This window comes from Xenopus tropicalis, chromosome 7 (assembly GCF_000004195.4).
Source record: "Xenopus tropicalis strain Nigerian chromosome 7, UCB_Xtro_10.0, whole genome shotgun sequence".
Taxonomy (NCBI): domain Eukaryota; kingdom Metazoa; phylum Chordata; class Amphibia; order Anura; family Pipidae; genus Xenopus; species Xenopus tropicalis.
This window is the reverse complement of record NC_030683.2, coordinates 44,329,996-44,352,740: the sequence shown is the minus strand read 5'-3', so window position 1 is coordinate 44,352,740 and position 22,745 is coordinate 44,329,996. Positions and strand designations below refer to the sequence as shown.

At 36.8% G+C, this 22,745-nt stretch overlaps 1 protein-coding gene across 11 annotated transcripts in view; it reads right to left on the bottom strand.

Annotated features, from left to right (window-relative positions):
* The window catches only part of usp54 (ubiquitin specific peptidase 54), a 74,730-nt gene that overhangs the window by 28,835 nt on the left and 23,150 nt on the right, over positions 1 to 22,745 (bottom strand). For 3 of the 11 annotated variants that reach the window (XM_031906119.1, XM_004915929.4, XM_018095874.2), the window contains exons 2-5: positions 14,963 to 15,058; positions 14,176 to 14,259; positions 10,830 to 12,109; positions 2,279 to 2,371 (exon numbers count right to left, since the gene is read on the bottom strand). In XM_031906119.1, the coding sequence (XP_031761979.1) occupies positions 2,279 to 2,371; positions 10,830 to 10,979 (243 nt within the window). In that variant the 5' untranslated portion in view covers positions 10,980 to 12,109; positions 14,176 to 14,259; positions 14,963 to 15,058. Of the gene's footprint in view, positions 1 to 2,278; positions 2,372 to 6,136; positions 6,395 to 10,829; positions 12,110 to 14,175; positions 14,260 to 14,962; positions 15,059 to 16,365; positions 16,450 to 22,745 lie in introns of those variants that run through there. The other 8 variants (XM_004915931.4, XM_012966848.3, XM_004915932.4 and 5 more) reach the window with 7 other exon arrangements.

The window sequence follows — 22,745 nt, the reverse complement described above, 5'->3', positions numbered from 1 at the left end:
CCATGCATTAGAGGCAACTGAACCTAGACCAATAAAAAGCTATGTCAACAAATACGGCTTTACAATGACTATAATAATAAAGAGAACAAAACTATGTATTGTACCTTACAATGCTTGATAAAAGGTCTTATGTGACCTGAAACGTTGCTGCTGTTGTTGTTTGCCCCAGAAAACTTTGCAATAAAGGCATTTTAATCTACAAAGACAAGAGGTGCTGTTTCTGTTCTTCTGTACCAGGATATGCCGATGGAAAGTGGCCATTGGGGAACCTGCACTACTTCTAACTAATCATAAGGCTTGGTGCTGACTACTACTCTCCAAATCCAGATCTTTAAAGTCAAATGATGCAACCTAACATTTGTTTGCATGATTCGCATTTGGCCCATCCTAATAAATTATTTCAAGAAGTTTCAAGAAGAATAACAGACAAACAAAAAAACATTTACTGTGTAGTTATACATGTATGGGACCTGTTATCCAGAATGCTTGTGACCTGGGGTTTTCCATATAAGGGATTTCTTCTTAATTTGGATCTCCATACAAAAAATCATTTAAACATTAATTATACCCAATAAGATTGTGTTGCCTCCAGTAAGGATTAATTATATCTTAGTTGGAATCAAGTACAAGGAACTGGTTTTTTGTTAAAGACAAAAAGAAAATCATTTATATAAATCAGAATTATTTCCTTATAATGGAGTCTATGAGAGATGGCCTTCCCATAATTAGGAACTTTCTGGATAATGGATTTCCGGATAATGGATCCAATACATGTATACCTAATTTTAGTAAAAAATGCATTTATTTATGGATTTTAATAAGAGTTCTTATTTTGGAAAAGTTAATTTTGCAAAAAATGACACTTTATAGGAATACTTTCATGGGAAAAGACGTTTTTCTTTAAAAAAAACGCATCAATTAATATAGCTTTTCCAGCAGAACCCTACTCTGAAATCAGAGGCGCAAACAGATTTTCTTTATATTTAATTTTTAAATTTCACATGGGGCTAGCCATGTTCCTCATTTCCCAGGGTGTGACCTGTGCTCTGATAAATTTAACGCACTCTTTACTGCTAGTTGGAGCGATAAAACCCCCTTTTCCCCAATGATCAGCAGAACTATGGGAAGGTAGCAAGATAGCAGCTACCCGACGCCTGTATTGCTAAAAGATATCACAATAGCAATCAATAGTAAAAAAATCCAAGTCTGGCTTATGACTCCTCCAGTTACATGGAAGTCGGAGAGACAACAGGTTAACTGAAAGCAGTTCTAATGTGTAGCGCTGGCTCCTACTGCAATCTCAGACTGGGTACAATGCACTAAGATGGCTGCCTTCACACCAATATTACAACTAAACAATATATACATTTGTAGGCTCAAGAATGAATTGTTTGTTATGTAAACAATGTCATTCAGAAGTGCACCACAAAAATAATCAATCCCTTTAAGAAGGTTACTTATTTACTGGTACAGTATTTGCATGACTTACTATACTGCCTAACAACAAAATGTGGCAGTCCAGGTTCATTTAATGGTTGGGATTCTAGACAGAAATTTAGTATCAAAGCAATAATCTTATAAAATACATCACAAGATCAGTTATCCTGTATCTGAAAGACCTAGGTTATATTTTTAGATAAGTAGAAAACGTTGGACAAGACACACAGAGCAATTTGATTGATGCCGTTTAATATCAAAGCTCTCAGAAGCACGTCAGAAGCTTCCTGTAATTATCCTATGAATGAGCGCAATTTCAACTAATTAAAATTCTTTTGTGGCATTAGCCATGTAATACCAATGCAGAAAGGATATCCAGTTAAAGGCTCATGGGCTGCAAACTAAGGTGTGTGGGGCCCACCAGCGCTATGACCCCAGGGGCCCCCACCTATCCGCTCCCACGAGTGCACATATATCATACTTACCTAGATGTGATATGGGGAGGGAGCTCCTTGGTGGAGCTCTGATGCTTCCTGGCAGGGGTCGGTTTCAGATCGGCAGGGCCCAGCAGGTTTTTTTTTTTTGGTGCCCCCCAAGCCAGTCCAACCCTGGTTGCATACATGTTTTTTTATGATATAATTTGAATATAAACTGTCCTGTGACCATGTTGTATATTGGGAAACTAACTCAAGGAAAAAGCTGGACAGCACTGCTACTGAGTGAAGGATAAGTGAAAATTACCTGCAGTAACTGTGCTTAAATACCATAGGTGGCCTGCCTTTGTTTTGTATGCTCCAGAAAGATGTTACCACTAATATGGTATATTTCACACTTGTCCTACCTTCAGTGCACAGAATATACAGGAGTCTCCCATACACTTGTGTGTTGTAAGTTGTCGGAAGCTCCGGCGGAATATGTCTAGATGCCATAACACCTGTGGACAAACACAAAAGAGATGAATTACACAAAGAAAACTTTTTACTGCAGTTTTGAGAATATTAGAGAACAAAAAAGTACTTTGGGGGGTTAAACCAGATGCTTTGGAAAAGTTTGTCTACTTCCTATGTTGTTCTGCTTCATCTCTCTTAAAATTGGTGTTTCTACAAAAATGCTACAAAAAAACATTTGTTTTTGCAGAATACCAGGAACGGAGTCCTCTTGCTTTTATCCGGAAGGTCAGTGTTTAACATCGGATTTCTAATTATGGCACCCAGAGCTCATGTTCATCTATTTATCCAACATACGGAGCACTGGGACAGGACGCGCTGAAGGTTTCTGTGCTTCCTATCCCCATTGCTCCATATGTAAAGTTCAGGTGCGGCTAAGTGGCATGCCACCCCTAAATTTGTGCCCCCCTAGGATTGAGCCTTTGTGGCCTCACCAGAAATCCAGGCTTGTCGGTGTTTAGGATTACCTCTGAACTCTCAGACAGGTAAAGAACTAATGCTTTTATTGGTCAGGAGGCACTTAAATGATTTAAGGCAGTGATCCCCAACCAGTGGCTCGTGAGCAACATGTTGCTCTCCAACCCCTTGGATGTTGCTCTCAGTGCCCCCAAATGAGGTAGCTATTTTTGTATTACTGGCTTGATGGCAAGTTTTGGAAAAATCCTCCTGTAAGCTGACAGTGTGCATTGAGGCTACCTAACAGCCAATTATGTTTCTTTTTCAGACTTTCAGACAAGATTGGAGGCATAAAGACCAGGTGTACTGCCAAGCAGAAACTCCTGTAGGCTGACAGGGCAAATTGGGGCTGCCACGCTGGGTGCCCTATAGGAAACTTTTTCATGCTTGTGTTGCTCCCCAACTTTGTTATATTTAAATTTGCTTCACAGGTAAAAAGGTTGAGGACGTCTGGGTTAATGTATTAGGAGAAGTAAAGCCACAACATTAATAATAGTACAACAGAAGCCTAACTACAAGACCATGGAAACATAAATTCAAATTTTTTTTTTTTTTTGTAACATATTATATTATAATTTTTAGGTGTACAGACTCAAATTGTGGTCAGGTGGTAAACAATTCAGTTACAGATGACATTTCTAACATATGACTCTCTCTTTAAATTTCAATGCAGAATTATACAAGAATTGGGCCTGTGTGCCTATGAGTCAATGGTCTGACAAACACAATAAATCGCAGCAACCTTATTAACAACAAGTAACAAAGAAACTAAGAAATGAGAGAATGTTAATAATTAGAGGTACATTAAATCACTAAGAGGAGATCAATGTGATGTAGTAGTTACTTATAAAAAATTCCCTAACACTTCAGATCCACACTACTTCTGAATTTAATGTTACAAAGTGACCTCATTGTAGGGATTGGAGCTACTACAACTCACTTGTAGTGTCAGGTAGTTGTACATGAAGGCATATGCACCAGCAAGGTCTAATAACAAACAGTATTCTTATATATTCTACTGCCTAATAGTTACTAAATGGAACATATTTACAGCAATTTGACTTCCAATTCAATATTAGTTTAGATCATTAATATAATCATAATGGTAAGTCAGTACAGAGGTACCTTTTTCGAGGCTTTGAGAGTAGGGCTCCCTGATCTGTTGTCTTATATTATTTCTACTTGTTTGTATTTTGCCCAATGTACTGTATGGAGGTGTGGAACAAGTAAATTATCTACACCGTATTCACAGGCAATTGTACTTTGTGTGTATATTTCTTATCCTATCAAATAAATGTTAAAGGACATACCCTCCTTTATTTCAATCTGTCATCAACAAGACCCTAATGCCACAGCTCTGATGTGCGCAACGTTTTGACACAACCACAATTTATTTGATGTGACCATGACTTTGACACAACTGCGGAAATTCGCAGTGCCTCCATGCCTGATGAAAAATTTTGCTTATCACTACAGGGCTTACCTGTAGTTTCAACACTTTTTTTTTTAGATTTCCCCAGCAATGTCTCCAAGTATAACAAGTGGTGACTTCTCTTCACTCATTGGTATAACATGAATTGTTTTGGCTGTACAATTCATATAATGCAAACGAGAAAGGAAGTAATGGAGTATGTGCAGCCACCATCAGCTACATGCTGCTGATCTCTGCAAAAAGAAGGGAAGGAAAGGGTCAGCAACCTCCTCTCCCACTGGGAAAGTGTGGAACCTAACTTTGGGTAAGCAGCAATTACACTTACAATTTTTAAGAAAAGTAGAGCTTTTAGCCAAAAAATCTCTATTGTCACAGTACTTATTTCAGCAATAGGGACTTGTTAATAACAGGTTTACAAAAAGGTGGACTTTCACATTAAAGCATAACAAAAGAAAGATTCAGCAATACACATTAAATCTAAATAAGACAGTGATGAAAGAGAAGCATATAAATATGGTCATCATCGCCATAACAGATACTGAAAGACAAGGGTACTCATTTTTACAAGAGATTTTATTATATAAACTCAGTCAAAATAGCTGCTTCTTGATGGAATGTATTACCACACAATACTGTATAGTTCTATTTTTATCTTTCCATGGCTTTAAATACTACTTTATAATAGTTACAACACAAGTCTATGGATTTGCACAATTGTCTGCAAATGTTAGCCTCATGCAACAAATGCTATACTTCCTCCAAACATAGTATAGAAGAACCGCTAAAAAAAAAAAAAAAAAAAAAAAAGGGGGGGGGGGGTGGAATGCTCCTTCACTCCTTCACAGTAGCCACACATTTTTATATTAAAATAGAATAAAGGATGTTTTTTTTTTTTTTTTTTTAAAAGGAGTGCGTTCCCCCCCCCCCCCCCTTTTTTTTTTTTTTTTGCAGTACTATATAGCAGCAGTGGAGCACTACATGTACATGGCCAGCAACCATCTTCAGCTTTTTTCTCTGTACATGGAGAACACACACTGGAAGGGGGGGTGTCTATGCAGAGACACCATTTTATTTTCCTTGCTTTTTCTAGTATAGAAGAACCCCCGGTTTTTTAGGGACCAGGAAAAAATCGGTGTACAAAATGTAAAAGTATAATCAGGGAAATGCATTTTGCATTGCATATTGGTAGGACCTAAGAAAAAAACAACAGTGCAAAATTAAGGAAAACTTCAAATCAGTGTATGTCAATTCTACATGCTGCGTTCCATCTGTGTTCAGCACTTACATGCACCTGTTCTAATACGGCCCCATAAGGAAGAATGGGGTGCATTTGTTTTGTGCTGGTGAAAAAATTCTGGTGAGTATGAGCCCTTAATTATGCTCGTAGGCTCATTTAAAAAGGCTAAAGACAAGCACATGGTGCACTTAAGGACACAAAACTGTACACCATAATCCTATTACAAGTATACTTGCATCTATATTAGCTAATGCACAGGTCACTTTTGCGCTTGTATAGGTACAGGGCTCCTGAAGCACCTTGAACTTACAGGTGCGAGCAAGAAGATACCCATGGGTAACCCACCTGCTGCCCCTCTGAAGGAGAGTGCAACTTGTAGATACCAGCACACTATTCACTGTCAAACACTGATCTCTGTATCTTTGGAATATTGCACAAATAAAAGAGGATGATAGAAAACAATCAAGTATACAAGAATTGTAAGCATACAAACAAGGCATCTTGGCCTATTTTTCAACACAGCATAGAGAGTGGCCATAAGAGTGGCCAAAAGCAAACTACTAATCAATTCTCAAACAGCTGTTCTAGTTAGTGAAGAAAAGTTAGGCCCAAAACCTACAGATTTACCTGCTGGTCAAGAGAGGTTGCATCAGCAAAATGCATAACTGTGCTAGTTTAGCATGGGTGGTGGATCTAGACACCTGTAAGGTGACTGACTATACATGGAAAACACTGTAGCTTTTAAGCTTTTGGTTCCTTCCCTTTTGCTTCCACCTCTTAAAGGTCAAACAATGTAAACAAGTTTGGTCTAAGTAAAAGGTCAGGGTCACGTTAATATTGTGATTAGTTTTTTTGGCACCATCTCATTACTACTACTGGTAAGAAAGCATTGCCATGGTATGCACACATCTGGGGGGTTGTCCTAATATGCATGTCTTACCAAAGCTGTAAAAAAAAAAATAAAAAAAAATAAAGCAAATTTATGCCATTACAGTATAATGTTTCCATGCACAAACAGCAATGTTCATCTGAATACATTTAAACAATAAACACAAAAACCCTTACTTTAAAGAACAAATAATATTGGAAAAATACACTTAAAACCAAAACCCACCAAAGTAAACATAATATTTTTCTAGGAATAATACAATTACATGGGTGTGTACACCTATAAAAGTGTTCAAAAAAATGTATACACACACTTGCCTGAAGCTTTCATTGTACCCAATTTCAGTTTTTTTCTACCTACAAGACTACTTCATTCTTATGCTAACCTACATTTCCTGTAATGTCACTACAATCTTAAAAGAGGTGCATGAGATCCATCTGCACTACTAAAAGCCCCATGTGGCTCAGTGGCAGTTAAGAGGCAGGAGAATTGTAAAAAAAAAAAAAAAAAAAAAAAAAAAAAGGTCTGTAGATACTTTTTTAGAAATGGTTTTGTCATCCCAATTTAGACAGATATGCAGTAACTAATCATGCAGACTGAATCTGAAAGCCTGTGTTATGAAACTAAGGGACTTACAAATTTTACAGTAAAACCACAAAAGAATAAATAACTAATGTTATTGCTTATAAAAAAAAAAATATTTTCATAAAGCTAGGTCATCAGAGATGCCCTCTAAATGACAAAGTGTTTTGCTTTTTAAAGGCTTGGCACAGGAAGAACCAGCTACTAAATACTATACTATCCAGTAGTTCCAGTTAGGTTTCTGAGGAGCCAAGCCTAACATTACTGGTGTACCGTCTCCACCATTGATTTACTGTGAAATATTATCCAGGAACTGCTGTCTGTGCAATGCTCTCTATGCTATGTTGCAAACTAGGACAGAATAGGGAATATCAACATTATGTTTACTACAAGATAACATTTAAAACCACTGCAAATGTTATGAAATATTATTGTAAAATATTTCCAACTAGAGACAAAGTTCTCTTTGCCAGACCATTAGGTCCAGCAGTGAAACCTTTAGAACCTTTAGAATTCTTCTAAGACTCAAATATGTAGATAAAGTTTTAGGTCATTACCCAAAATTAGGCCTCACCTATGAAAATGGATGGCTAACAATTTTTTTTTCATTTATTACACAGGTATGGGACATGTTATCCAGAATGCTCAGGACCTGGGTTTTTCAGATAAGAGGTCTTTCTGTAATTTAGATCTGTTTACCTGAAGTCTGCTTAAAATCATTTAAATATTCAACCCAATAGAATTGTTTTGATTCAAACAAGACATAATTAATCAGTATTGGAGGCAAGTAGAAGGTACTCTTATTACAGAGGAAAAAAAATTAAAAATATTATTTATTTGATTAAAATTGAGTCTATGGGAGTTGGACATTCTGAGATTTGGAGCTTTATTAGTAAAGGATCCCATAGCTGTATATACTGCACACCTGGTTATTACAAGCAATAACTATTTCCGAAGCAGGTGAAATAAAAACAAAGTAGACAGTTACGCCAAATGTTTACAGCACTTAAACATTGCTTTCATCCTCGCATCTTTGCCATTCAATGATCTTTGTAGGAGTCTCGCTGAAACTGCAATCTATATTGACCTAGGTAGCACCTAGAGTAGGGATCTCCATCTTTTTTTACCCCACTCACATGTAAAAAGTGTTGAGGAGCCACACAAGAATGAAAAAGTTCATTGGAGATGCCAAATAAGGATGGTGATTGGCTATTTGGTAGCCCCATATGGACTGCTGGCCTGCAGAAGGCTCTGCTTGGAGCACAACTGTGTCTCATTGCTTTCAAAAGCTTCCTCTGAGCCAGAGACTTAAAGATTGGCACCTACTTTGAGACCACTGGGAGCAACATCAAGGGAGCTGGGGAGCAACATGTTGCTCACCAGCCACTGGTTGAGGATCACTGAACTAGAGTTTGGTATGAAATGATGCTAAGAAGAATTAATATTTACTGAATTCTTGAAGAAAGTTTTGACAAATGAAAGTGTAACAGATTTCAGCCAAATATTCTTGAACTATTTACCCAGCAAGTAAAAAAAATTGCATAATTTCAAAACTTTCTGAACCATTTCTCTCATCTCTACTCCCAAATCTAAGTTTCACAATTATATAACAAGTTAGGTCAATTAGATACAAACCTACTTAGCAATAGGGATCCAGCCAAGCTGACTCACTTGTGTATGCATAAATACATTTACTGCTAGGGAGGGACAGTAATGCAATTTAAAGCTGAAGTATGTCAAACTGGAACATTGAATTTGGGATTTTTTTTTTATCTGTTGACAGATCCAAATGATGGATATCCATATGATGGATAGTTGTTCCTTTTTATGAAAATAAGACTGTTGAGTTGCTGTATATTTATACACATGGTATGCTGTAAGGTTTTCAGCTGGCTGAATTATTTTTCTATTGTTAGTGGCATTTTGTTAGAAAACAAAATTAGCAAAATGAAGCACATATAGTTTTGCTGAAATTGAAGGAAAACTTCAGTGGCTGTGGCACGGAGCAAGCAAAAAAGATTGTTTAAAAGACTTGTGTGCCCCCCCGCCCCCACCCCCCACCAAAGGGTCCTCTTCTCCAACCATACAAAAAGCTTCTACATTGGAATTGGAGCATGCCACCTCAGACATCTTCAGTCCCCCAGATATCTCATGCCAGCAGCATAGGCAGTTGAATGCAATCCAGATCCACTTTCAACTGCGCATACTCCTTTTCCAGATCCAGAGAAGAGGACAAATTGCAAGTAGGACAGTCTCTAGTGGGGTTTTACCTTTAAAATAATTTGTTAAAATGTATTTTCAGCAAAGGTTCTATTTATAATGACCATGTTGAAAAAGGGTGCATATAGGTGTATAATGTCCTTTTAAAGTCTGAATCAGACAAGGCATATGTCAGGAGAATGCAGATTAACCTTACTTACTGTAGCTACTGTGTTTACAGACAACTGTCTGTGTGAGTCCGTCGTTATCTTAAATTAAAAAGAAAACTTAAGACTAATTTAAAATGCAGCCGCTATTGTGGTCCCACTAAAATGGACGCAACCGTAGTGCATTGTGATACTGTTCATTAAATGTACTTGCTTTCCAACACTCTACTATCACTACTATATGGCTTCACCATGGGTAATTGTGTTCATCCCGCCTCTTTGTGAACTGCGCACATGCACCTACTGATGCAAGGGGCACTGGTGCTACAGCCACCCTGAACATGTTTGATATGCCAGGGTTCCAACACCAGAGTATCAATAGGAGCAGCAGAAATGCACTTCAAGAATCAAGGAAAATGCGATTTTAGAGAGTGCCCAAGTGACTAGCCTCAAAATATGCTGCATAATGGGTAAAAAACAGGAACTTTGCACACACAAACACACACACTTGTGGTTGTAAATTTTTTTAGTGTTTTAGTGTTCAGGGCAGTATCGGACGGGAGGGGGGTTGTTGGTTCAGGGGCCACCAGGCCTGCAACCACAGGGGACCCCAACCACCTCCCATGCAATCCCCCCCATAAGTGAAATGGAATGGGAATTGCCGACAGGGATCGGTATAATCACTTGGGGGGAACAAAATGTTACACACCCCCAGTCATTGTACACCTGATAGCTGGGCTAGTGCCCCTGTCACCAGAAAACTGCACGGGCTTGGGGTACCTGAGCATGAGCAATCCTCTGTCTGCTTTATTTGTGATCCCAGGGCTGGTGCGTGCGCAGTACAGGGGAAAAAAATTGCTTTTTTGTTAAAGTTCAGCTTATTACTCTATTGCACATGCGCAAGAGGTGCGAAGACAGAAGGAAGAGGACCACTCAATTGCAGGCATGCCGGGCCAGTGCAGGTTTCTGCTAACATGTGCACTGACCAAGGGTATCAGGTAATTGATTACAATCACTGGGGGGCATCTAACATATTGGCACACCCGCAGTGATGATACCTTTGCTTATCCTTTAAATAAATAACTTATCTCAAAGCAAAAATATTTTCATTAATGGGGACAGTGTATTATTCTTTAGTGTCAGATGACATTACAAAACATGATCAACAGAAGAGGTTTCACTGTTTCAATACTGTTGTTATAGCCTAGAATTTGACTGAACTTCCTATTAGTTTACAAATACACACATCTGATCCACCTTTTGCTCATTGCCCTTTCAAAGGAAACTAGTCCATAAAATCACACAATCAAAATTAGTTTAAAAAGTTAATTTCAAACAAGAATTCAACCACAGTAAACTGTCACTGCAGGGAAACTGAGGTGAGTAAGCTGGCACCTCAGGGTTAACAAAACAGCTAAGAGTGATTAATGCTGTGAGAAAAGCTGAATTAGGTTAGTTCTGTGTTTAATGGTAGATACCTTACCTGTAGTGCACTGTTTAGGAAGCAGCTATTTTGTCCTGGCTCATTAATCAGGCCTTTGCTAGGAGCAATGGATATTGAATTGCGTGGTGTAAACATCTCCTGAACTCCTCCTCGACCTGTAGCAAAATAATTTCTCTTCCAGGACATCATAGATACAAAAAAAAACTAAAATCCTTCTTAATAGGCTTTGTTTATATCCTGGGACAAACACCTCCTGAAGAACAGCTAGGCTATTACTCAAATCAGAATGGCTTTCTCAGTAGCAGCCTAGTATATTAGTGATGCTGATGCAAGTGTAGAAATATCTGAACTGAACAGGAAATGTCTGTGTTCTTAGCAGAACATGTTTTTAGAAAAAAAAAGTCCTTCAGGCAGAGATATCCATAGAAAATTAAATACTGTAGGTTTTGCCGGACAGGATATTTAAGGTCAAGTAGTGCCGAAAGCAGCAAAACACTGTGTCCTTTTCCAGTTTCAGTTCTTCCATGGGATGATGTCGCACAGCAATTATACAAAGATCAGGCAAGTGAAGAGAGAAAAAACAAAAAAAAAAAGAAAAGTGGCCACAACCCACACACAGTAACAGCACTTCTCACATGACTGGGTACCCCCCTGTGGATTGCAAAGGGGGAGTAGAAAACCAACTTCAATCAGGGCAGGTTACAGCACGATACTGCAGGAATCTTCTATTTTGTTTGCTATCCTGAAAATATTCCAATTAAAAGCTTTGATTTATCCATGTTTCACTGCTTTGTACATACGAACCTTGCCTCTTAATGACTGAATGACTGGGGATCCCAGGAAGCTTTATAAGAGGTGAGAATTAGGAAGTAATACGTCACATAATTACCATTCCGCATTGTTTGATGGTGTTCTGCCAAGTCTTGCTAGCCTCACCTCCCTCACTTTTCAGAGACGAGAAAAAACAAAGTAAAAAAAAAACAAGCAGGGGAAACTGTAGCAGGTTAAAAACATGGATCCATAGGGAGAAAGCTTATTAGGGAAGACCATTTTATAATTGTTTCTAAAAAGTCTTACCAAAATATTATTTCCTTATTTTTATGTATTCAAGGCCATTAAAATATATATCTCTCCCAATGTAAAGGCTGAATAATTGTTGACTTCAAAACCCATGATTGTGGGTTTCGTGGTGTGGGAAGCAGTTTGGTTCCCCTGTGAAAATCTCTGTTATTGTACTGATCCCTTCATATTGAAAGAAAAAGCTTTATACTTGAACAATGTTTCACTTCAAGAGGCCTCTTCCAGAAGATATCAGAAACCTAGTTAAAGGGAAAAAGGGAGGGAAATTAAGCAAGGAATAAGAAAAACAATGTGTATACAAAGTAAAATTTATGTTTAAAGTACAAAGGCATTAACATCTGAGTTTTATATATACACACATATACATCTATCTATCTATATATCTATCTATCTATATATCTATATATATATATATATATATCTATATATATATATATATATATCTATATATATCTATATATATATATATATATCTATATATATATATATATATATATATATCTATATATATATATATAAGTTAGGAACCACTGGCACAATCACTAAAATTGCCTGGGTGCAGTCATCAAAACAGAAAACAAAAGTTGAACATGAAGAAGCCGCTCTTGCAGGTCTTATGTACAAAATAAAAGATTCTATTTATTTAAATGGTTCACCATTTAAATAAATAGAATCTTTTATTTTGTACATAAGACCTGCGAGAGCGGCTTCTTCATGTTCAACTTATATATATATATATATATATATACACACATATACATACACACATAAAGCCTAAAACATAAAAACATATTTTATAAAATGTCTATGTGTATATATAATTATATTAACGAGAATTCTTGGGACCTGGGGTCTCCTGGATAAGGGATCTCTCTGTAATTTGGATCACCATTGGATTGTTTTGCCAAATCAAATTGTGCTAATTTTCAGAATTTTTTTTCCTATATTGAGCACAGGACTATAAATATGGCTATATATGTTTTTAGTCCAGAAAAAAAACACAGTGAACCTTCAGGTTAGATACATTTCCATCTCTATAAAAAAGAAAAGCTTACAGCCATAATTTAACAACAAATGCAGGACTGCAGGTTGGATATCTCTGAAAGCATTTTTTCCACTCTTTTGTCATAAATATATTAAACTGTAAAAAATATCTGAAAACATTTTAGTAGTAAAAATTGTGCAGGTATAATAGGGGGCTATACCTTATCCAGAAAGAGTCATACAATTTTAGTATGATGTTATTAACAAGCTTTTTATTAACAAGTACAAAGAGTGACAGTATATTCTCGTTACCCAGTTTAACCAGCCAACACATAGGCGTTACTGTAACCTTATGTGACGCAGACATAGAGCAATGATGGAGGTCAGCTCTAGCACTTGTACAAGGTACATGACAAGCTAATTTCATTGTGATCATAACATATTCTGGCAGTTTGATAGCTAATTCGGCATATTAAATTTAAATATTGTTAAATTTGGTTTTGATCCCGCACTTGTCTACACATGGCAGGAGTGTAACTTCCAGCACCTGCTGTGATGATACAGAAGGACCCTTTCACAAACTTTAGGAAATGGGCTGGAAATAAAGGAGGTCAAAGTACCATAAAGTAAAAACTTTTTAGCAGCAGTGCAGTGGACAATAACATAATTTAGCATCCCTGGAGTAAAGTCTAGTAAAAGTGTAAGTACGTGGTCTATTCTATAGGCGGCATAAATAGCATCACTTACCCCCTCCGCACAATCAGCCCACAGGCTGACGGATGGAGGGTGTATGATGGGCCACACATGGGATGTCAGCTTCCTATCTGTTCCTATCTGCCAAAGCAGCATGAACTGGTCAACATGGTGCTTCAGCATATGAATTTTTTTAACCTGCTGTTTTTATAACTAACCGATATCCATAGTATATGGATAATGGTCAGGTTTGTAGTTGCACCATACACACAAAAATATATTGGAACATGTATGGCCAGGCTAAAGTAATAGTGAGTGTTAGAAAGACAGGTTAAAGATTTCAGAGGTAAGTTACTTAACTGGCATATGCTAAACACAGGTGTATGATGCCCATTTAAACTAAATATTATTTAGGTGGCTAGAGACTGACTAGTCAGAAATGGGGACTTAATATTTTCAATACCTTGGTAAGAATAGCAAAAATAAAAACCCTCCAGCCCACAAATAATTTTTTTTTTATTGTCATTACTTACAAAATGCTTTTACAGAGATTTTTCATCAACCCTTGCCCCAGTGAAGGTCCCTATCAAATACATTCTACAGCAAATTTCTACCAGCAGTCAATTACCTTTTCAAGCCAAGGTATAGGATCTATGATCCAGAATACTTGTGACCTAGATTTTTCCAGATAAGGGATCTTTTCATAAACATGCTAAAAAAAAAAAAAAAAAAAAAATGTAAACATTAAAAAAACCTAACAGTGTTGTTTTGCCATCAATGTTACTCATGCAGCTTAGTAAGGTACTGTTTAATTATTATAGTAAAAAGGAAATCATTTTTAAAAATTAGTATGTTAGATATTTTCCTAAAATGGAAACTATGGGAGATGACACCTGTAGTTTGGAACTTTCTGGATAAAGAGTTTCCATATAAGGGATACCATACCTGTACAATAAATTTTGATGCTTCAGTATCTATGCAAGGGTGATTTCATTAATTAGAAGTATGACTTCCTCGGTCTAGTTGTATATTATATTTTTTACAAAGCGAGAATATAAAAACTCGTCATAGGCAGTGTCCAACAATGCAAATCACTGAGCCACATGGCCCATACAACAACCTGCCCTATAAATATTAATAGACAGATATGGAAATGTTGCCTATTTAACTGTTCTGAAAGGCAGACAGAGCAAAATTGTACATAAACACAGGAAACTAAATACTCTAAACTGGATAGAGTTTTATGCGCATTATAGTGACTTACTTATGAGTTCCACAACTGACAGTTATGACCTCTACTAAATTGTCTAACTATTCACACCCCTGTGCTCTCTGATACAAAGGAGGAAGAAACTAAGGGGCACAGACTATTAATTAACCTCTCTGCTGGGGAGGAAGTGTGGAAATGCACTGACCTCTGAATCTTTCCCATAATAAGGGCTTCAGTCTTTTAAACAAAGGCATTTTGCGGCACAGAGAATCATTTAGTCCCATTATGCAGAATCACAGTACTAAACAGAAAAATATATGCATCAGTAATGATTTGTTGTTGAGCACATTTCTTCTTTGTTTTATTTTGTTTTTGCATGCAGTATAAACATAGTGACACTCCTGGATACTACTGCCATTATTTAACTACTTCACTTTCATTATAGGTAGCCATTTGGGTCTGAGAGAACTGATAATATGATTCCTTTTAACAGACCAACTAAAAACAATGGGATTTAACAGCATAAGCTTCATATTAACACCTAATGAAGAAATGCATTTATAGCATTCATAGCTTGTTGAAATGAACATTACATTTTTATGCTGGTCCAGTTAAAGCTAGCATAAACTAAAACAGTCTCTTGTTTCTGGGCTCTAAACAGAGCTATTCAATAGTTCTCGCAATTCACAGAATAAAATAAAAATGCATTTGTATCCTTACATCCCATACTCACTACATAAATGTCCTTTCAATTCTCTTTGAAGTTGCAAATGCAGTTTAAACAATTAGTGCAGTGTAACAGTAAAGTATGGTCTAGAAATAAACCAGATATATAGAACTAGCAGAATATTAACCTATTGTATCACAAATGTGTTTTTTTTTTTATTGTTAAAAGGTAGATTTCTATGCTTTAACCTGAACATCAGCCAGATTTAGAAAAAAGTTCAACATGCTAATTTTCAGTGTCTGGTGAAACCACCCATGTTAACACAACCTACACTTATTCTTAGCTCTTGACATACAAAAGGCTATGAAAGCACAGCCCTGGCAGTCTAAAGAAGTCTTGCAGAGAAACATTAACTAAGTGAATTTTAACTAGATTGCAGTGAAGAGAAACATGCATTATTCTTTAATCTGGCAATGAAAAAAAGAAATGCATTTCGCACAGGTGTATTTTTTCAGTTGTGTTTACTTTAAAAATTCTTTCAAAGATTTGTTTTGAAAGTTGAGTATATATTCAGTATTCCATTCCATTCAAATTGGCATTACAAGCATGCATCTTTATCAACATAGCTCAAATATAGTTAAACCCTGAATTCAGGCACGCAAGCTCAATGTACTTCCTTTATAAATAAATATAAATTCCGAATTCCAAAGTTTACAGTTCGCTGTTAAATGTATAGAGATTACAGGGAAGCAGTTCTATGGAATTTTATAAGCCAGCCTTAAAACTAGGAACTAAGGAACCAATTCCCAGTTAACTACATATTAAACACAGAAAATTTGGAAATTATCAAAACTATCATGAATATTGATAAAAAAGCAATTGTTAACAAAACACCTTTATACAAATGAAATACAACTCTGAAATAAACTAGCACATCATACTTGCATGTGGATGATACATTTCCAACATTATCCAGGACTTGGAAGGAGACTTAGCAGTGTCCCGCCATCCTTCTTCCTCCCCCTATTTACTTTGAAGACAATCCTCTCTCAGTTCACATTCCTTCCCTACCTGATTGGAAGCAATATTGTAGGGGGAGGAGAGTTGGGAAACATGGTGCACCAAAAACACTGAGGGAAGTAACTCACTCGGGCAATTATTATTCCTTTCAAAACCCTAGCCAGTGGCAATTAGAGTTCAGCACAATATATGGCTGCTGATCTAAAAGTCTTTATTTCCTTGAAATTAAAATTGTCCATTGACTGTTTGTTATCCTTTTATAAAGTCTGCAGTTAGTGCAGCCCGAAGGTTCAAAAAGTTCCAAAACTTCTATTCACAACAGTCCTTTTCCAAAAGTGACATGCCACAATGCATAAAACCCCAAATTATTTTCCTAATTGAGTGTGCAATGAAAATGTGGTGCATCACACTAGATAAAATCTTTACCAGCCTAGGAAATATGTAGTCCCTATCAGACGGCTGCTCCTTTTAAATAAAGAATGTTGTTGTTTTGTTGTGTTCAGTTTACAATAGGAACTTACAATGAAAACTTTTAGAGTTTCTTAATTTGAAACCCCAGGCACAATAGTATATGGACATGCAATAGTAATGGCACAATCAGACATTATCAGCATGATAATACTCTGTTGTTCATTCAGAGGGCTAACAGACACCTGCTGCTTCAAATTCCCTACTCACTGCAAACAAAAAGCCCTTTGTGCTGCCTTTTGGAAGCATGGGCACATCACAGACATGAACATGACAGGCAGTACCATCTTAAAGCAGTGTTCGCCTTTTCTAGTTCAGTTTCACAGCAGAAATTGAAGCCTTTTAAAACACACAAATCCACAGTATTTTTTAAATGTTATTTAAAAAATGTTAGCTGATGGGATTATTAGCGAGAACTATAAGTATAGCTGCTTAAGAAGGCTTTCTTAAAGAGATACTGACTCCAGAAATTAAATCTTTGTTTTTTACATCTATCATTACATTGTCTTTGCATGCTATTAATAATTATGCCATAAAAATATTTACCCAATGTTTTTACATTAACTATCTGATCCCTCATATTCCTCTGAGGGGGCTGCCATATTTGTGCAGCAGGAATCCATTAGCATTAGAAGCTATAACTGACACGTTGAGAAGGGACAGCCAGGTTAGCAAGGTCAGGTTTAAAAAACTTCAAGTAACAATTACTTACAAAAGCAAACCTATCAGCGAAACATGGCCTATTGGTAACTCTTAATGTACATTTATATTGTGAAGAATAGTTTTTTAGTGTCAGTATCACTTTAAGAAAAGAGTGCCCATCTCAGGGCATTAGGTACTAAGACTGAGTGAGGTATAATATTAAGAAGTATCCTTTAAATAGGGAAACTTAAAACTTTTTTATGCTGAACTGTGCATGGAAGGGCAATTACCTACAGAAGAAACAGGGCAGATTATGAGCAAATCTAGGTGTTGGAAGCTGCCTGGCTTTCAAGCTCAATTGTTTCAGACACCTACTTCTGGGTCTCTTGGTGACTCCTATTCTTCTTTGTAAGAAAATAATATTATTTCTAGCAGGTCTTCTGAAAGAGATGTTGGAAGTAGGGTTTTGGAAGCCAGGTTTATAACAGGTCACACTACACTGCACTAAATTTGGAACCTTTGTTTTTATTCATGGTAAGATTACCAAACAATGCAAAAACAATCATGGACACTTCTAAAAAATTCCATATGGATGAATGCAATGAACATTTTTGTGCCTGATTTTATAAATTATGGAGGAACAAAACCACAGGTTACTTAAAGGACATGTCACTGGGGTGCCAATGTGATATGCACCTCCTAGTGAATATATTCTTTTACCTCAGACCACCACTCAAATTTGATGAAAGCACACCATCCCAGGGTATTATCCCTTGAGCACCACCCAGAATCGCTGTGACATTGGTAGAGATGGTGCGATGGTACTTTTCAGCAAATAGGAGTGGGGTTTAAGGTAAGCGATTTCATCCACTGGGGTGTGGCATACACATTGCACCCCTCAGGGAATTTGACATGGCTTTGCCTTAAAAACTTCTGCACCTGCTATATTCATTTTTTACAGCTATGAGACCAGAAGTTGCCATGTAAAGCAAATAACATTTTTGTAAAATAAATGAGACTTATGATATTAAATAACCATGAACATGTGTGATTACTGCTTATTTTAGGTGAACCAACTTAAGAAAATAGAAATATTGCTATTTATTTTAAGTTTAAATAGCTTTTTTTTTTTAATGATTCCAGCTTTACCGGTTTTGAAAGTGCGTTAACCACAAATTATTTGCATTGTTTCTGATCTGACCTGATTATAAAAAGCTTTTATTAGAAAACCAGTAAATAAGACAATCAGCACAGATTTAATGTCTATTGTGTCCGAGATTCAGGCTTGGAAGCTTATAAATTAAACGCGCTTAAAGACATCTGTAAAGTAGAAAACAATAAAAAGATGCTTGATACTAATCCTCTGTGTTACATAGGGTCAAAGCTCAGTAGAAAAACACAATTAGTGAATGCAGATCTTCTTCTAGTGCACATAAGGAACCACGTGTCTGGGGTATCAAAGAAGATGTTACATTACCAAATAATTGGTCAGATACAATTCAATAAGAATAACTTCTCTCAGTTAAATTCCAAATTTTCCCCATTAATATCCATCAAGTTTTTCTCATCAAACTCTGTATCTGTACAATATCTGTACCGAAAAAATTTGGTTTTGGCCATCATTTAGGGGAAGAACTTTATCCCCGCCTCACTTGCAAATGTATATGTGTCAGGGTACCACCACACTTACCTCACTGAACCTGACTTCATTAAGCAGCCAGGACAGTAAAATGTTCTATTAAACAAGCAGCCACCAGGTTTAAAGGAGAAGGAAAGGCTAAGTCATTTGGGGGTGCCAAAATGTTAGGCACCCTCAAGTGACTTTAAACGTTTACCTTTTTACCCCAGGATGGTGCCCCTGTTAGGAGAAAACCGCACTAGCCTGGGGTAGCAGCAGCGAGTATTTCCTCTTCCGTATGTCTTCTGTGTATGGAATCCCTGGGCAGGGGCATGCGCAGTAGAGTGTAAAAGCCAAGTTTTTTTTCCAAGTTTCAGTCTACTGCGCATACGCAAGTATGGATACGCAAGTAATGGATCTCCCATTATCCAGAAACTTGTTGGCCTTTCTGTATTTGGAGCTTCCTGGGTAACAGGTTTCTCGATAATAGATCTCCCATTATCCAGAAACCTGTTACCCAGGAAGCTCCAAATACAGAAAGGCTATCTCCTATAAACTCCATTTGAATCAAATAATTTACTTTTTTTTTTTAAATTTCTCTGTAGTAATAAAACAGAACCTCGTACAATCCTAAGGTGTAATTAAACCTTATTGGAGACAAAACAATTATTTTGGATTTACTTAATGATTACACAATTTTCTTAGTTGACTAGTGACCTAACAAAGAAACACCCCTTATCAGGAAAAAACCCAGGACCCAAGCATTCTGGATAATAAGTCCCATACGGTATTACACTCCTTAAATTATTTTTTTACACCCTGTTATGTGAAGACTTAAGCTGTAATCAGTATAATATACAATTTTCCCTTTAAAGAGGTTGTTCACCTTTGATTTAACTTTTAGTATGATGTAGAGAGTAATATTCTAAGACAATTTGCAAGTGGTCTTCATTTTTTATTATTTTCAATTATATCACTTTGTTCAGCAGCTCTCAAGTTTGGAATTTCAGCAGCTATTTGGTTGCTGGGGTCCAAATTATCTTAGCAACCAAGGATTAATTTGAATGAGAGGCTGATATATGGATAGAAGAGGACATGAATAGAAAAAGTAATAAAATTTAACAAAAACAATAAAACAGTTTTTGGCTGTGGGGGTGAGTGACCCCCATTTGAAAGCTAAAAAGTGTCAGAAGGCAAATAATTCAAAAATGATCAAAAATAATGAAGACCAATTGAAAAGTTGTTTAGAATTAATCATTCAACAACATACTAAAAGTTAACTTAAAAGATGAACAACCCCTTTAAATAAAAAAAACAGCTTGGTATAATCATCATTCCCCTTTAACCCTCCAATATAACAACCACCATGCTGACTGTCTAAGAAAATTTTATTTAAAGTAGGGAAAAGGGGGATATTGTTTAACTTTAATTGTAACTTTCATCTAACAGTCAAGGTAATTCCGCAGAAATATGGGCTTTATTTATAGGTTTTCGAGTTTGTGAATTAGAGTTTGTTTTTCTAAATCGAATAAACTTGCATATCGAATGCTCTCTTATTTATTTAAAAGGAAAACTCGTTCCAATAAAAAACTTGAATACCTCAATTTTTTTTTGAGCTTACAGACTTAAAAAAAACTGAAAAAATTTGATTTTGAAAATATGGCTTGACTTTGCCTGGGACAAGTCCCATTGACTTCTATAGAAACTCACAAACTTTTAGATGGAGAATTTTTACATTTGAGTTTTTGGGTCTCTTGCACCAGATAATCAATTTTTTGATACATAATTTGAATTTGAGTTTCTTTAGGGAAAAAAACCTCGAATCATGAAAAAAAATCAAACTCAAACTTTGATAAATCTTCCCCCCTTAGTATTCATATGGTTTCTGTTTTGGTTTTGTTTTTTAGTTTTTGTTGGGAGAGGCCACAACATAAAAGTTTCATATGTAAGCTAAGCAGGAAAAGACAGAATATACAGGACTATAAAATATCAACCACTTTATTACAAATTATTACACAACACAGTGGAACGCAAACATCTGTATAGGTATTTGGAACATCCTTCATAAACAGGCAGTACCATGAAATTTTTCCTTGTGGAAAAAAAATATTACATCACTGTCAGCAAAACAAAGTAAAACAAACCTAAGCCGATCTGTACAAGCCATGTCCCAGTTAAATCCACTAGTGCTTCTGTCATCTGTAACCATCTTTTTGCCACTTCTGATTTTATTTAGAAAAGTATAAAGCATATATATCATATATAGTCATGAGTGAATCTGTCCTGTTTCGCTTTACTGAAAAATTCTCAAAACTGGAAAAAATTGCAAACTGTGGCTATCGCACAACCATTTTGACACGTGGCAAATCCATGCCTGCTGAAAAAAATTTATATACAAGCCTCCCCAAACAAGTCCAATTACATTAAAAAAAAAACAATAAAAGAGATGAGAAAAAACCCTCCTCTGCCTTACTTTGCTAGTTCTTATCTCGGAAGGGGTGAAGGAGCAGGAGGAGGTGTTGCCATTATCTCGTTTGCCATTTCCTTTCTTCTCCCATACATCAAAGTTCAGGTATCTCCTGCCTGCAAGGATCAGTTTAGCTCCCAGTACAGCTTTGCAGGAATTACTCTGGCTGGATGATTAGCTTTGAACCTCCCTTCAGCCAATAGCTGCATGGCTATACTTGGACAAACATTAAGGGCAAAACCAGCAGCATGGAAGACTGTAGTGATTTTATTGCAGGAGTGGTACAATTAAAGGGAAGGATCAAAACACACAAGCAGGCAGACAAAAAGGTTAAGGGCTCTGGCACACGCCCGCGACAAATCTCCCTGTTCGCGGGCAACTAATCTCCCCGTATTGCCATCCCACCTGCGAAAATGTAAGTCGCCGGTGGGATGGCACACGCAGCGCAGGCGATTTCGGCAAATCGCCAAAGTTGCCTCGCGAGGCATTTTCGTCGATTTGCCGAAATTGCTCCGCCGCATGTGCCATGCCACCGGCGACTTACATTTTCGTTTTTGGCATCACTGTAGCCCTAGATACATTATTTTATTGTTGTTGGGTGGGGTGGCAAGCACTACTTGGGCTCCCAGTGCCCACTGCCTTTCACTGCATATCACGTGCTTAGTCTGTCATTAAACACTGCCACATACTGTATATAATGTGCCTGGTCTGCTTTAGCATGTTTACTATTAAAGTAGATGTCAGCTCCAGGAGAGAATTATGGGGATATTTTTACACCAGTGCAGAATTTGCTACAACAAACATGTATAGGCAATTTTAGAGCCCGCCCCCCCCCCCCAAAAAAAATCACCCTACACCTATGTAGTTTTTGTTCAAATACTTCCATCAGTTCATTTGCCTTTTCATTTAAAAGCATCATAGGAACAAAACCAACTCATATGTTTGTCTGCCTGCAATGATGGATGCCAACAACAATGAACATAGCAAATTACTTGTAAGTATGACAAAGAAAAAACAGTTTAGGGGTTAGCATTTTTTGGCAAAAATGTACTCTTAATTTTGCCAACAAACTATATATGGCTCTACATATAACAGTGGATGTTAGT